This window comes from Poeciliopsis prolifica, unplaced genomic scaffold (assembly GCF_027474105.1).
Source record: "Poeciliopsis prolifica strain line A6 unplaced genomic scaffold, Auburn_PproV2 SCAFFOLD068, whole genome shotgun sequence".
NCBI classification, from domain to species: Eukaryota; Metazoa; Chordata; class Actinopteri; order Cyprinodontiformes; family Poeciliidae; genus Poeciliopsis; species Poeciliopsis prolifica.
In genome coordinates, this window is record NW_026562443.1 from 458,175 (window position 1) to 475,996 (window position 17,822).

Genomic DNA, 17,822 nt, shown 5'->3' on the forward strand with positions numbered 1-17,822 from the left:
TGAAGAATATTAACATTTAATTTCCTTTTGGGAACAATAAAATATTTTTAACTTGACATCTATACCAGTATGAGCTACATTCTACTTAAAGACAATGTAATGGATTGGAGTTAGAATGTAGCCTTCATTGTTACACCTGAAGTAGCCTTAATGCTTCAAGTCAAAATGGTTTAAACCAAGGCGGCCCCACCCGTACAATGACAGTGTCTCCAGAGCAGAGCTTGCTGAGGATCAGCAGCTGATTAATACATAAGCAGCATCCCTCTCGTTGTAATTCAATTTATTAAAAATGGCAGCAGGAAGACATTCAACACAATAAATAAACATAAAATCCTCCTTGATTTTACAGACTAGGCTATATATCTCCACTACTCTACATGACTGAATATAAAACACATAATAAATGGCCAAATAAAAGCTCAAATCACAGTGATATAGCATTAATTTAACAGCAACATAAGAGGTACAAGCAAAATCAGTACACATCACTGATGTGAAGATTTCAATGAGAACGAAATTGGACATGAAAAGAGCAAAGGCACAAAACTAGCAATGATCACTTATATCCTTACAGCTGTCAAAACACTCAAAATTAATCTTGCTGATTCAGTTTCTGTGTTAAACTATTTAGTAGTACATCACTGAGGCTAGAAAAGGAAATAAAACCACCAACAACTAAAAATTTATTTCAAACACATGAAAATAAAATTATTTTCTATTTGTATTAATCAAATGCAAGACATTAAACATACTTTTAAAAGAGTTTCAAAACTGCAGAAAATCCAGGTATAGAGTCCAAACGGAACCCAATTTGCTCCAGGTTTCCTCCTGGTCTGCTCTGTGTATTCTGGGTTTATTTAAAAAAAAAAAAAAGTAATCCTGGAAATATGCCCACATTGTCCTCGTTTAATAATTCCCACATTGTTTCTGTCCTGGTATTGGTTTTTTGATGAACTTCATGTGTTCCAGGTCTCACTGTAGGAAGGAGGAGCTTCTGGAAAACACAAACACAAACTCCATCACACAAAAGCACAATGTTATTGTATTATGAAGAGTAAAGAGTGCCAAATTGCATCAAATAAATAACTTAGGAAATGTGTCCATTTTTTAAAACTGAAATAATATATATATATATATATATATATATATATATAGAGAGAGAGAGAGAGAGAGAGAGAGAGAGAGAGAGAGAGAGAGAGAGAGAGACAGAGAGAGAGAGAGAGAGAGTTAATGATATATATACCTCAATCAAATTTATCGGTTTTATTTTAAAAACTAGATGTAATTTTTTAAATTATATAATAATTTGTTTCATGTCCCTGTGCTGAAATATATTACAAAATAATTTTAACAAAACATATTGAATTTCTAATGACTGAACAATATTCTGACATAATTAGATGGAATCAATCTCTTTAAACAACAAGTTTGTCCAGCTATGATGGGTCATAGCTGGACCCATTATACCTGCTCAGACATTGATGTCCACCTGTTGTCTCAGAAACCCCACAATCTGAAGAAGAAACTACAAACAGAAATGACTAACTGCTGCAAGTTAGAATATTAGTTTCTGAAAAAAATGCCAGAAGCTTTCAAATGTTCTAGCCCTTTAAAAAAAATTTGAACACCAATGAAAAAAGCGTTTTTAAAAGCGCTTGACCAAAAGTAATTACTAATTTATATGATTAAGTGCTAACTTATGAATAAAGTCAGTGAATCTTTGCATTGCAGTGACAGATGTAATATGCGTGGATCTTACCGATATACGTCAAACATTCTCAGTTTGAAAGCTGTTCTCTGAACTTGTAATATTTGTGCTTACATTTTCAGTTTGAATGCAGGAATTCATCCATTTGTTCTCAAAACTTGTAATGCTTCACCCAAAACCTCTGCTCTCTTTCAAATATTCTTTGTGCCCTCTCATCTGGTCAGATTTTCTCCTCACTTTAAAACTTCTCTCTGTACAGATTAAATCTTCACTCACAAACCTTTCTGCTTGCTTGCAAATAGTTTTCTGCTCTGTCATGGAACAAGCAGAACCATTGCCTGGCAACCAGTCTAGCCAGGCTATAAATAAAGTTTTATTAAGCCTTTGCAGGTGATGTCACACTCTCCAGAACTCCACCCACTCTGCCAAAACAACCAATGTGCTTCCACATCTGTCTCAAAACAGACATCTGTAACCTTATATTGCTTTTATTTAGTTTATTTCACTTTAAAAATGGTCATAGGGTGCTGCAAGGTTGGCTGCAGAAACAAACAAGGACTCAAACCCAACTTGTAATTTTAATGTAACTTTTAATGAAAGATTTGGCGATGATGGAGAGCAGCTGTCATTCATCGTGTCTGTAAGCCCTCGGTGTAATTGCTGATTTGCAGTGAACACTTTTTAAAAAGCAAGAAGATTAACGTTCATATACTGTATCAGTGCAAGTATGATTTGAAAGATATCAAATTTTGTTTTATTGAGAAGGTCTGCATCAGAAGGAATGAGGAATGGGTGGGTGTCTAAGCTAGCCATTTCCAACTTTTGAAAATCCACCGACTACAAGCCCCAACCAGGTGTGTAACGTTCACAGAGAAATTAGCTTGATTTGAAAAGTAGAGTCAAGCGAGTCGCTATTTACGAGTCGAGCCCCAACCAGGTGTGTAATGTTCACAGATAAATTATCTTGACTCGAAAAGTAGAAGCCATGAGTAAACTGACAAAAACAACTTTGGAAAATTATTTTAGTTGCTCTGTTTAATACTGCCATCCCTCACTTCCAACATACATCATGGCACCTTGAATGATTAAATGACATAAGGTAGTTGCAAAGGTTCAATCGTGGGCAGTGGGAGCCTCCTCCCACGGTTTCCTTCTACTGGGTGCATTTGTTTCCTTCTACTGGGTGTTCCTCTGTTGCCACAATCAATTGAAACACCTGGTCTTTCTACACTGCCCACTGGGTGTAGGAAAAAGCAACTTCAGCTTTTAGCTCCTTGCTACAACTTTCAGAGTCATGACATTCTTTCAAAAGAAGAGCAACAGCAAGTTCAAATCGTCACAGTGGCAAGTAGTAACCGCACTTGATGTGCCGTTCCTGCCACTACTAAGCTGAGTCAGCTTAGTAGTGGCAGGTTCCAGCCACTAGGGTACCAGAGCCAGATATATAATCTGTGCATGAGGACAAAGTCTGAGCAGGAGCATAAAGATTTGAAAAAATATTTGAAAGATATCAAAGTTTTGAGTGCAAGCACTGCAAGTTTTGTGAACGAAGAGATGAAATCCTATATTCAAACTGAAAATGTAAGCTTCACCCTTTATGGCAGTAGAATTCTCCCATAAAGCTAGCATACATAAAAACTCACCTTGTGGGTAGGCTGAGGTTCCATAGTCTGGAAGAGGGTGACTGAGTGGTGCTGTTATTGGGTGGGCACCAATACCAGAGGGGTAAGGAGCCGTGGCCCCTATCGACCCTCTAGATGAAGGTCCACTTGGAGCAGGGGCAGACGCATTGGGTAGTTCGTTCTGGGGAAAGAAGAGGCCTGGAGCATAGCTGAAGGCATTGGGGGATACTGCCTGAGACTGACGCTTGTTGGGAAAGTTGCCAGTCATCAAGTTCCCACCTTCTGCTCCATGGTGGTACTCAGCAGGAGGGGCACTGGGGGAGCTGTGGGAGGACATCCTGGAGCGGGGTGTGGGACGGGGAGCAGGTCTAGGACCAGGTTTAGCTGGTGGTGTGTTCATGGAGGAAGATGTCGGGGGGTCTGCTTCCGATTCAGGGGCTATTAGCTCTTTCTTGGAAGGAGGACTTTCTTTTTTGGAATGACAGCGTTTTTTGTCAAGTGAGACATTTCCAATTTGGATCGGTAATGTCAGCGAGACATCGGGAGACTTCAGGCTAACCTGAAAACAGAATAAACTGATTCACTAAGTCAATCATTCTCTAATAACAACATAATAAACTTTGAAAGACATGAAGTGTCTTATATTACCTTGACATAATACTCAATCTTTATAAGTTCACAGCCATTCAGTGAGGACTGAGGGAGGGAAGGAACAATGATCTGCTCCTCCCACTTCATCTCTCTACCACTCTTTACCTCACCGCCTTCTGCCTCAACTATGGACTTCAGATCAAGGGTGGGCTTCTTCGTCTCATAGGTCACCCTCTGAAAACAGTAACAATATGGAAATTACTAAAGGAAAGCTGAATGTGACATGGTGTTAAAAAGTAGGTTTTCACAGAAAAGCACAAAGAACAAAAAACCACAAGGGCAAAGCTAGGTGTTGTGAATTATTAAATATTTAAAATAGGAGAAGAGCAGTTGATTTAGAATCTTTGCCTATTCATCACCCATTTTGACTTCAAGATCCCTATCTTTTTGTTTCTCTGAGTGTTCTTTAGCTTTGGTCGTTTTTCTATGAACATTTCAACTGTGGGTCCAAAACAGGGTCAAATGCTGATCAAAGAACATTATGATTATTGTAATTGTGCTTTCAATTTGCTGAAGTGGTTTGCACCTCAGGGCCACCGTAAAAACCTTACAATATTGCTTTGGATGAAGGGCATTCTCTTTGTTCTAGTGGTGAGCCTGCACCAATTGTAATAGTTAATTTCAGGGTCTATAATTCACTAACTGAAATTAATTGAGTTCAAATATAAAACCATATATCAGCAAAATAGTAATTTTCAATTCAAAAATTATTTTTGGTGCTACCTCACCAACAAAAATATAAAATGTTTATAGTCTATTATTCAACCATCAAATTTGTAGAAATGCCATTATACCCATTCAGCTTTTATGTGCCTTGGGAAGACCTGATCATTCGGATAGAGATGACTGATCCATACATCTATATCGTCCAAATCTGTGTGGACAATATCTACAGTCCATATATCTATAGAAATGTGGACTATAGAAGCTGGAAATGAGCCCATTTTAAATAAAGTTTTGTCCCCTCAGATATTATTGCTTTTAAATAAATAAATAAACCTCCTGAGAATAATCCATTGTCAGGAGCAATGGTGGAGCCATGCCTAAACTCAACTAGTTCAAGCAAAGCTTGATTTTTGACGTCTTGAAGGGATGCATCAGTGAAGCTGGTTTCTGGAGTGAAGGAATTCCTGCTTGGGAGTCAGAGTCACTGTTTTGTTTCTTTTTTTTCTGTTCGGGAACAGAGGTTGTAGAGACAGTGGCACAGAAATACCATACAGTGCTCCTGCTTCTTTATAACAACCTTTTTTTTTTTAAAGCAACTCAATCTGCAAGTCACACCTCCTGTTGTATTCTCAAATCAATCCTGATGCACCTCAAAGAAAGAACTGCAGTGAATGCCTTCTCAAGGTAAGGCCTCATTAACTATGTATATAGCAATAGGTGACATAAAACATTCTTTCAGACATATTTTTTGTGCATCGAAAAGCTTTTACCTGCATGAGGCTGGCAGCTATGTGGCCTGTGGGCTTTGAGGACTGGTTATGGATGTAGGCCGACACCTTGATGATCTGGCCTGGTGTGTAACCTTTCAAATCTGTTTCGGCCTTCAGAACAATTGTCCCCGTTTTTAGAAGCATATAGGTAAACTGTTGAGTTACTTCAGAAGTGGATGGTCCCTGTAAAGAAGAACAAGGGCAAAATGATCAGTTGGTTTGTAAATATGTTCCATTGAATCTTTTACTGGTCTTTTCTTTTCTCTCAAAGTCTGACACAGGAAAAAAAAAAAAAACTACCCACAATTAAACATTCACATTGTATCTTTTTTCTCTTATTTCTGTATTTTGTGATCTACTTAAGACTTTGGCTAAAACCTCTCTTGATTGATGAATTGAAAAAATGTATCCGAGAGTAGCATTAATGTGCTGCTAATGCCAGTGAAAGTCTTCTCTTCAATATGTTTCCTGTGTGTTTTTACTGGTATTTAGCATTGTTCCAGTGTGACTAAATCAAGATGAATGTCAAAACCAGGCCTGAAAGTGTTTGGGAGATACACAAGTCTCATCACTTATACTCTAATCTGGCACTCTGGAGTGTAAAGATCCCTTGTTCAATAAATTCAACATCCTCTCTACACAACGACCTCCAAACAGCTTAGCTTGCCTATCTCTGTTCTACATTTATGAATATCCAGTTTATTTTCTTCCCTACGAAAGAAATGTTCCATTTTACCACCTGGATCTTTAATTAAACACTCACATCCACCACCAACCTGATGTGCCAGGACTAATATGTAGAAAAATCCAGAATAGCTCACCCATATGTCTGGCAGTTCATTCAGGTTAAGAAGACTCAGCAGGTAGAAAGGCTTTTCTGTGCTGTAGTCCTTGGCAAATCGAGGAGTTTCGATAAAAGCCCTCACTCTGTAAATGATTTTGCCATAACTGCCTTCAAAAGAGGTTGGGGAAGAGGCTGTGGGAGATGAGCATAACAGAACCATCATGTTTTCTTTTATGAAATGCTCAAAATCTGATCAATTTCACTCTAAAACACAGTTCATCGTGACATGGCTTTTACTTTAAAATTCAGATTCAATTTGATCATTTATTAAACATAATAGAAAAAAGAGTTCTTGTTACTTCCAAATCTTGAAACATTATTAGATCACATAAACAACCTGAAAACAAAGTGAAAAAGATAAGAACAAGACACATTTGTCTATCCAGTTATATTAGGATTTATTTTAATAACTCGGCAGTCTGTCACATTAGGGCCAGGCTTATTGGCCCTTTTACCAAAAAGGGTCTTAAATAGATAAACAGGCACACACACACCCATACACACACCCACACAATGTTGTGGAACAATGTAAAAGTCTGGTCGGGCTGGTTTATTGTTTTTACATCTTGCAATGCAGAGGCAGCTTTACCTAGAAAGAACAATAATCTCAAAAAGAAAGTGGTTTATCCAAGTCTAAAATACAAAGATATAGCGCTGTGTTGCGTCAGAGTCTATGAAGTCAAAGCATGGCAGGAAGTAAATGACTACAAAGTCCACGTCAACAAATAAATCATCTAAGTCAAGATGTTTATCCAGAAATATCTTCATATTCTCAGTTCAGTCTCATGTCAGAAACTGCCATGTGTCACCGTGGAGCGACCCAGTTTAAAAGGAGAAACTGCTTATCGCGTCAGAACCCACATAAAAACACACCTCGAGTCTAAATACCTCTGACCAGGACTGAACATGTCATCTGAGATAAATGTTCCATTTGGTCATTCTCTTTGGAGTTCAACAAAACATTCTTTGATAATTCAAGATTTGTTTGTAACAATTTCCTGGAGACATGAGACATCTCTTTGCTGATGACTCAGAATGAAGGTGAGAAGGCTTGTCATTTCAGGCACAAGTGCTCTGTAGGAACTTTATGTCCTCAATGGGAACTGAGGACATAAAGCTCAACAACTTGAAAACAAAGTGATAGGCGTTTGTTTCACAAAAGTGAAGTTCACTTCACTCCTTTAATATTGCTTGCCTTTAGCTTGACTTCAGACTTTTGATAATTCAAGTTGTCCATCAGAGAAACTTTGCCTGTTCTTTAAGGAAAGGACTCTGTCAGAACAGAGTTAATGCCTGACTCTGGCACCAGAAAACTGGTACCAAGAACTGACAGCCAAACACTTCTATCGGAAGGAGACCTATTGATTTCACTTGACAAAATACTTGACTGACTGTTCCAGTGTTGAGATAATCCAAATGAACCCCGCACAAGCCTTCTATGACCTGTTTTTATCATTTACGTGGGTCACACTACAACACCATAACAAGCTGTGTGATCAAATTAAATTAAACCAAAGTTTAGGAGTCAGCGAGTTTCACTTAATTAAAGTCTTTGAAATCAGATAAGTAATCAACACTACTAATATACTTTCTCAGCAGAAAAATGTTTTGTTTGAACCTGTTCTGGCTAATATGCAGACAGTTTACAGGCATCGCTGTCAAATGATTATAGACAATAACAGTCTGAAAATGAGTGTGGAGTGAAAAACAACAGTAACTTGCCAACCACATCATTTGGAATTCAAAATGGAATGCAAAAATTATTCATGTCTCTCAATAAGAAAATATGATGGCATACATAAAGACAGTCCAGTACACCAGACAACCAAATCCAACAATCCAGCTTTACTTTTCTGCCCGATTAATTAAATTCCAATTCTGTATCTGCATGTTTGACCACTTTACATGGAGACAGCTATGAATTTCTACCGTTATTTTCTCAGATCTATGGTACTTTAGGAAGGAACAGTCAAAGTCAAAGTTGGCCCTTGTCTTTTTGGGTTATTGTGTCATTCAAAAAATTTATGAAACTAATAAGTATATTTTGAATGTTGTATTTAGTATAAGATTAAATCTATGTGTAAATTCCCATTATTTGCTGTATCATATTGATCTGTAAGTGGACTGAATTTACATGAGGCCTTTTTAGCCATGCTAACCACATAACCATGCAATCAGCAAATCTTCTCATAGCAAGATAAATATTTCCAAATGAGTCTTAGTAGCCCGACAGCTGCTGAAAAGCATAAAAACATAAACACTTATTTTTACAAAATTCTGAATAAAAATGCAAATTTTATGCAGAAATAACAGATTATGTTATCTTTAACATAATTTTTATGTTAAAAATTCTGTTAAAGTTTTTACATTTAATTAAGGAGTTAGTTGTAACTCTTTACTTGTAAAGGAGTGTTTTCAATAAATTACTATGGCAAGGGATTTGAAACAGAACTCCAGAGTCTCAAATTTAACATGGAAAATCCTCCTTTTGTTGGATTATGAATTTCTGAAAACTGTGATTTTTTTTCTTTATGAAATCACATAATTTGTCACGTGATCCTTAAAATTATGAGTCCAATTTCCAAATATGGTTTTACTCTGATTTTGAACACAAATGCTAACAGTGTTTTCAACCATCAGTCAGTATTTATGAAGTCCTCTGCAGACGCATTGGGCTCATTTCTTCACTGTCACTCAGAAAAAAAGGCCCAGTTGGCAGTAGTGACAAAGCTGGGATTGGCAGTTTTCTCTCTGATCGCTGACAGTATAGTGCAATAATGATGAACTATAAGAAACTAGAGATAATCTCTTCACTGATGCACAACCTGAAGTGTATCAGTCTTGCTGTTTCAACAACCCCTTTCATTATTAAAGACAAAAGTTTGCACTAGAACCAAGCCAACAGACATTTAGAACATTACAAGTGATATTGAAACAGCTAACATGTAACTTATTCCAGGATGAGTCAAGCTTTATGTAAGATTATTTATAGTAATATGGGAGCATAATTAGTCCATCTTAAGAAATTAAAAATACCCAGAAGGCTCCAAATTCAAGGTTATATCTGACTAATAGAACCATCTGCTTGAACACCATAAGAATTAATTAATCCACATTGTGATACCAAGAAGAAAAAAAGCTAGGAAAGATGTGCCGAGTTCTCCAGCTGCCATAACAGCCCGGCACCCTGAGGACCCTGGCTCAAGGATAAGTTTTTTAGAAGAATTCCTAAAAGAAGTCCTGATTGTTGATTGCTCTGTGGTCCAAAATGAAAATCTAGGAAGATTTTCTCTCACTAAAAAGAAAAATCAGTGTCCTGAGTCTCAGGTAACTGTTGCCAGTCCAGGCTACTATGACGGCATAAATTCACATGCAAAACATTGCAGCCTGACTGAAATTGCGAGGGGAAAAACCCACTATCATGGGAAAGAATGCAAAGCGGCATGCGTTCATCCCGTCACTCATCAATCCTACCTGGTATGAGAAACTTGAAGGGAAACTGGTGGTCGCCCTGCTTCAGGGTTCCTGTATGGGACACAAAGAGAGCACAGAAAACAATCAGCCTCCTGTTTTTCACCCAGGGCTGCAGTGGTTGGCATATGCAGCTTTCATTTGTGCAGTTTTTACACTTCAGTTACACACACCTTATTATCGTTTGGATGATAAAGAAGTCACACCGATATTTACTTACGAAACATGTCAAAAATAATCCTGACAAGCCCACTTGCTAAAGGGAACAGTGCCATCATTGCTGGACTGTACCTTTGTCGGCAACAGAGATGGTGTTGTTAAAGTACTGCTCCTCTGTTGTCCAGGCAGTGTCATTTATCTTACTGGTGATGCCACAGAAACCATTGCAGATCACTTTGATGGCTGAGGATGAAATAAAAAACACAGACAGGAAATAGTTTTAAAAATTAAGCAGGGTCTGAGTGCTAATAGCTTAAGCAGCTTTCAGTAAATGTTAAATTATCAAAGAAAAAAATACTCTGGAATCTCTACTGTTGAAATGAAAATCATGAGCATAAGCATCTGTGAATCTAGAAAACAAACAAACAAAACAGGAAGAACTGTGTTCCACTTCATTGCTTTGCTGGGCCTTGAAGCCTATATTTATTCATTTAGATGTTGTACAATAAAGCAAAACTATGTTACTGAACAATGACTATTTACAAATTATCATTTGCTACATTTTTACTCTATGAGAAGTGTTTGATGTTAACACTTCATCACACTAATGTAACAGGAGACAGGATGTTTACAGCAAGACATATACAGCTTTATACTATATAACCACAGCAACTACTGTATTAAGAGTATCAGTCTGACAAACATGGATCCTCAGTTTGTCAGACTGAAGTGCAGTGATGAGTAGAGGCAGGGAGAAATGTCATAATGTGGCAGAACTGTTAATCACAGTTATGAAAATACTGTTAAAATACATGCTGGAGCACCTGGAGGCAATCCACACATGTATGAGGAGAATATGTAAACTGCTTTATAATATACTCAAGACCATTTTTTGAGCCTGGAACCTTTTTGCAGCAACTACCAGTGCTAACAGAACTGCTGATTAATGTTTTCACATCGGTTGATTGCATTACATATTACATGTTTCATACTGAGACCGCAGTTCTTATCATTCCTTCTATAACTGACAATAGACTCACTCTCTACAGTACAAATAACTGTGAAGTGATGCACCAACAAATCAGGAAAGTTTTTCATTACTGAAAAATAAAAAAATGCTAGTTAATATAAAGTCTATTAGAACAGAAACCATTTCTCTCTTTGTAGTCAGTAAAGATGCCACAGCATGTTACTTTTAATTTCTCATGAGAATTTTGGAAATTAGAGTTTCCTGTTGGCTCACCAGTCTGGATATTGGTTCATTTCAGAGACCAAAGACTAAAATCACTAACAGAAGTTTTTAATATAACTCCTGTCCTTTATTATCACTAAAAAATTTTATCACAATTTTTTTTAGTGATTAAATTTTATTTTAGTGATAATTAAAGAAAGGTGAGGTATGTGGATACATGAATATGATACATGAATACTAGTGATCTTGTAAGAGATTCAAAATTACTTTTACAGTTTCAGAAACTATTGCATTTTTTCATTTCATGGTCAATGATTTCTACATTTATATTTATCTAGTTGTATGTTCTGTAGTTATAGAAGAAAACCCTAGGTCGAGCAGTGCACCATGTGCACAGGCTGCAGTCCTGGCAGAGGTCTGGGTTTAATACCCAGTCTTGGCTCATTAGCTGCATTCCTTCACCCCCTTCTCTCTCCACCCAATAAAGTTAAATAAAAGCCACTAGAGCCAAAAAAAAAAAAAAAAAAAAAAAAAAAATCTGAATTTGGCATGGCCGGACCTCGGTATGTGCCTGATCAGCCTCATCAGTGCATCTGTAGAGAAAATGATTAAATGACTACAACAAAATTAAATGGAAGAAAAATAGAATCAGTCACTGTACTCATCATATACTGGCATATCAATTTAATACAAGTCTTCTAATAGTTGCAGGACCTTCTATAGAAACCTGATATGGTCCAATAGAATCATCCCAGGTTCTGGTGTGGTGTCAGTGTGCAGCAGAATGCCTCAGGGGTGGCAGGATAATAAAGACAGAAATAACTTCCAAAAAGTTTAGAAAATGATGCTCATATTTCTACAATTATTCCTGACAAGTTAAAAAATATAGCTTTGAAAAATTCTATAAATTCTTAACTGTCCTGACAACATCGGTGACCTGATAGATCCACCGACTTATCTAAAAGTATTTTGAGAGTGACAGTTAAGGGACTAAACAATTCTTCAATGACTTGAGAAGATCCACCGAGTGAAAATCGAACACCTTTGGACCAAATCCATTGATCTCAAACCCTGAATGAGAATGTCCAAATGATTGAGCCTTGAGGTTAGAGGACAAACAGAACAGCGTGAACAGGAATGTCAACTAACTGGAAGGACCATAAACACAGTGCCACTCCCAACATGGGAACCAGCTCTCAGTGGGAAGGTAGCAGAATTTCAGCCAGCTTCAGCCTGTGAGAATCAGCTCAGAAACATGACTGTCTGAAGGTTTTGGTCCAATCTCAGTGAAGAGGTCTGTGGGCTGTAGAAAAACCAGATTTAAAAGTATCTGTGTGACCCTTTTCCCTTCTCCTGATGACACAAGAGTTTAGAAGAGTGAATTCTCATCATCCAAAGGTTTTACGCTTTTATAAGAAGAATTTCCAGTGCAGTCAACCAAAAGTTACACAATTTATTTTTCTTCTATTTGGTATTTAATGCTCAGTCAAGAAAACTATAAAAGCTTAATTAATTCACTGAAACGCTGCCAATCAAGTCTGCTCATGTTTTTTCTTGTTGTTTGAGGCCTTTCCAGTGCCTCATATGATAAATGATGCAGCTCAACCTGACTACATAAATAAATAAACAATATAAAACATATTATCAGAAGTTAATTACAAATATAAAAGATGCAACTTTGACTTTAAACAACAGTTATTCTTCAATATTTTGGCTTCTAAAAACATTTCAACCTCCATTTCACCCCTTCATCCTCTCCGAACCGCCCAGTCATACAGGTGGTTCAAAAAGTCCCACAGACTACAAGGTGTTTTCCTAAATCCAGCAGGTCTCGAAGTGAAACGGAACTGCGCGACTGTCCTTGATCCTAAATCATTTCCCCACTTCCTTGTTCAGCGACACGAGCATTTCCCACCAGGACGGGGACGGAGACGTTCAGCCGAGGTTTCCTACCTTTGCATTGAATCGGCTGGTTCAGTTTGACTGTCACCTTCCCAGAAATGGACTCTCCTGGAGTGTACACAACTTTGTTCTCGTTAAACTCGACCTCGAAGGCCTCCAGTTTCCCCATGTTATCGCACCGAAACCAACAATCACCTGAGCAGCGCACGAGAGCTGAGCTCAGTACCTGGCTCTCTACCTCCGCCCCTTTTTGACGTCAGCAGCGGTTCCAAGGTAATCTTTTTAATTTTTTTTATTGCAAAATAGAGCATACAAGATCTATTATTAGACAATAATAACTGTCTAATAATTACAAACAAATACAACAACAAAGGGCTTTACATAACGTAGAACAATTATTTTACAATGTCAAAATCAAATCGGTGCTCGAGGGTTGCAGTTTTGTGAGGGCAGTTATTGGCTTTAGAATTTGAGCTATTTTTTAAGGATTCCACATAGATGTTAACACAAGATAAAAAAAAAAAAATCTGAAAATTTGGTTTTTGTTGTAAACACTTGGAGGTGTGAGCATGATATTTACCATAACTAATAAAACAATTAACAACATATAAAAATTCTGTTTTGACAAGTTTACATTTCTCCATTCCAAACAAAACATCCTTATATGTTAAAGTAATATTGAAATTTCTTTGATGAAAATAATTTGACATATCTCTCCAGAATATTTTGGTGTAATTACAATGCCAAAAGAGATGAACAAGCTTTTCTTCATTATTTTTACAGAACGTACACATAGGGTCCAAATCCCATTTATATATATTTTTTATCAAAAATGTTTTAACAGGATGAACATTATGGACAATTTGATAAGAAACTTATCTTACTTTGTTTATTAAGTATTTTTTTGTAGCAACCAAGTCCACTTCCAATTTATATTTTCAAAAATGTTGGACAAATAAAATATACATTCTGGTGAAAAAACAACATCTCTTAATAGAATATTTCTTAACATTTTGTTGTTTGTTTTCTGATTGTAATCACAATCATAATGAATATAAATGGAATTTGGATCAAAATTTGGCATTGAGTGAATTTGACCTGGAGGTAAAGATGATAAAAGCTTTAATGACCCACTAGGGATTGCGTCAAATACCACTGCATATTCTTTAGGAGTAACAGGAATTTGGAAAAGTAACATAAAGTCAGAATAAGACAATAAATTACTATTTGGATTTAGTAACTGGCTTACAAGTAATATTCCTCTATCAACCCATTTTCTACAAGAGATTGTCTTATTTCTGTATTTAATGTTTTCATTATTCCAGATATAATTACAAAAGTGACCAGCTTAACAGCACTTGTTTATGAAATGTAGGTCATTTTAAGGGTATTTTGGGTATACTGTAATTGCATCTAAGAAGAAAGGGTAATGCTCCAATTTTGTCAAAGTTGTTCCAATTCGAGTTTGGGTATTTTTTAGATTTTTTTAATATTTAATTTTGAATGAATTGTTTAAAGATGTGAAATCAAGGGCTTAAATTCCCCCTTTTTCAACTTTATTGATTAGAATATTTTTCTTGATGAGATGGCATTTCTTTTTCCATATAAAATTAAAGTTTATTTTATTAACGTCGGTACTGATTTGTTTGGGAACACCAAGAGCACTGGCCGGATAAACGAGTCTAGATAACCCTTCAGCTTTGACTAATAATGAATGTCCTAAGAGAGAGATCTTGCTGGAGCTATAGATGAAATCTTTGTTCAGCTATTTTAATTATAGGATTAAAATTTTCTATTGATCTTATATTTTGATCTTTAATTATTGTGATTCCAAGAAATTTAACTTTGTCTTTTATGGGACTGTTGAGGAATATATCTTTTAAACGAGATTTAATGGAAAGTATTTCACATTTGTTTAGATTTAGAGTCAAACCAGAAGCTTTGGAGAAAGTGTTGATGATTTCAAGACAGTTTTTTATTTCACATGTATTCTTTGAAAGAAGAGCAGTGTCATCAGCGAGTTTCTGTTTGCATCATTAATCCCTATTATTTTTTTCCTTGATTTTAACTGAAAGAATTCACAAGGCCAGAATAAATAAATATGGGGAGACTGGACACCCTTGTCTGAGACCTTTTTTCAAATAAAATCTTTTAGAGCAGCCATGTGACAATTTTACAGATGCATTACATTTGGCAACTTTTAAATAAGTTTTGTTCGTATCCGAATACTTGTATTGCTTGAAACAAAAATGTATGTTCAACTGTGTCAAAGGTTTTAAAAAAATCTAGAAAGACCATCCCCCTCTATTAAAACTGAGTAATCTATCAAATCCAATATAAGCCTAATATTATTAGTTATATGTCTACCTGATATTTCATCAACCACTTCTTCTAGAGTATTCATAATTTTTGTAGCAATAATAATTTTACAGTCATTTTGTAGAAATGTAATTGGTCTCCAATTATCCAGAAGACGCTTGTCTTTTTGTGGTTTAGGGATCAATGTAATCGGACCTTGGGTCATTGTTGGTGGAATTGATCCAGAATCCAAACTTTCAAGACATACTTGATGTAAAAATGGCGATAGCTATTCTGAATTTTTTTTCATTAAATTCTGCATTGAGGCCATCAGTTCCTGGTGATTTATTTTGTTTTAATTTATTGATGGACTTTTGGTTGTCTTCCAGTGTAATCAAGGAATCACATAGTTCTTTATTATTTTCACTAATTTGTAGCATTTTATTCAGAGTTAATAAATTGTGTAATAGTTTCATCAGAACATCTTGACTGATAAAGTTCTTGGAAAAAGTTTCACAGTAAGAAAATATTTGAATAGGGTCTTCATAGATATTATTATTGATTTAAAGTTTCATAATACTATTAGATTTTTTTTTTCTAATCTAAAAAAATAAGAAGAGTTTTTTTCTCCTTTCTCTAACCATTTCTGTCTCGTTCTGATGTACCCTCCTTTAGCTTTAGAAATGTAAATATTATCCAGATTCAGTTGCAAATGGTTTAATCTAATCTTTTGTTCTTTAGATATATTTTCTGGGAGAACATTTTTAAATGAGATAATTTCTTTTATTACTTCTGATTCAATTTTTCTTTTTCTTTTAGCAATTTCAGCTCCAGTTTCCATAAACATTTTCCGCAGTTCATATTTTAGGAGTTCCCAATTTTTACTAAATTCCTTCTGACTGCAAGCTCTATTCCGATACTTTATAATTATTTGTTTAATGTTTCCTTCTCCTGTCTTATTTTCTAACAGTGAAGTGTTGAGTTTACAGTAAGCTGTAATTTTATTTTTTCCATACTGGTTTAATTTAATTTTTTCAATTAAAAAAAGCTTGTGATCTGATAATAGAGCTGGAAGAATATTCGACTTAATTTCATCAGTTATTAAATCAGATACCAGCCAGAAATCAATTCTTGATTTAAAGAAGCCTGTTTTGTTTTGCCACGTAAATTTAACTTTGGAGCTATTATTTTGTCTCCATAAATCAGTCAGGCCAAATGTTGATATAAAGTTTTCTAGAACTGTGTTTGAATTTGTATTAGCCTTTGGAGGAAATCTATCTAATGTATCATTAAGAGTTGACTTGAAGTCCCTACTAATAATAATATTAATATTGTGATATTTTCCACATAGGTAAGTCACCCTGATACTTAATGTATCATAAAGTTGCATATTTTCTGCTTTGGTATATACCAATATATAGAACCCAACAAAATAATTTTGTTGGGTAATAAATACAATATTTACAATATTTATTGTATTTATTGATACAACTAATAAAATGAAATGTCCATATGTATCTAAGAGTGAACATAATACATATCCGTTGAAGTTATTTTGTAATGTTGCCACTCCTGCTGATTGAGTGGTGTCATATGCCAGCCATAGTGTGTACCCCCACTGATTTTTTCAGAATTTAGTATCATTTGCAGTTGAATGAGTTTCTTGGATAAAACAGAAATCAGCTTTAAAATTTTTAATATTTAAAAAATGGCCATTCTTTTTGTGTTATTCCTTAACCCTCGACCATTGAGTGAAATAACTTTAAACAGAGAAATGCTACTAAGAGTTGCAGCTTCTTACCCTGAAACTCTCCCAACAAAGAAATTATATAATAAATGGGGATTTTACAATATTTAAATGTCATTATTTAAGTGTTAGTTCTGATTCTCAAGATGTCTTCTACTCATTAGCAGGTTCAAGTTCTTTCCTCTTTCCTCCTCTGTTGATAACAAAGGCTCTGGGACTGATGTAGTACGAGAGTAGAAGTACTTTTTATGGACTTGTTTTTGCAGAAAGATTCTGGTGCCTAGCTGGGTCATAATGACCTTATAACTTTCCTCCCTTGCATGCGAAGAACAAAGTTGGACCAAAGTATGATTTGGTAAGTAAGCTGTTGAGATAGATAAGAACAACAATTTGTGATTAATTAACTTGTTTTGCAAATCTGAAATGGACCGGATGTCTTCAAGTTTACAAGGTCGATTGGTCTAAAATCGACCTCATGATTTTAAATCACGAGATCAAAACTATTGCTTTTAGTTTTGACGTAAAAACTAAAAGCAATACATGATTGGTCAAGACTTCCCAACACCCACTAATGGGATACCGGGAAGTATAAAAGATGTTGTGGTCAAGAATACGGGAAGATTTTGGGGAAAGACTTTTGATTTTGTACTGATGCATCAGTAGTAGAAGTAATAATAAATTCCCTGACCCGTCATGGCTGGCAGTATTTATTCTGTTATTAAAGTAGCAATAACAGCTACCTATTCAGACAATCCCAGAGAGCTGTAAAGAACAACCACTCACTCCACCATC

General features: G+C 35.7%; 1 protein-coding gene across 1 annotated transcript; it reads right to left on the bottom strand.

The window, feature by feature from the left end:
- Positions 1–263: 263 nt before the first annotated feature.
- Positions 264–13,197, bottom strand: arrdc1a (arrestin domain containing 1a). The gene is made up of 8 exons (XM_055020488.1): positions 13,037–13,197; positions 10,024–10,134; positions 9,736–9,786; positions 6,239–6,393; positions 5,418–5,600; positions 3,979–4,155; positions 3,352–3,889; positions 264–994 (listed from the first exon to the last, which is right to left on the bottom strand). The coding sequence occupies exons 1-8, from the start codon at positions 13,152–13,154 to the stop codon at positions 957–959; spliced, it is 1,371 nt and encodes a 456-aa protein (XP_054876463.1). The 5' UTR covers positions 13,155–13,197; the 3' UTR covers positions 264–956.
- Positions 13,198–17,822: the final 4,625 nt, after the last annotated feature.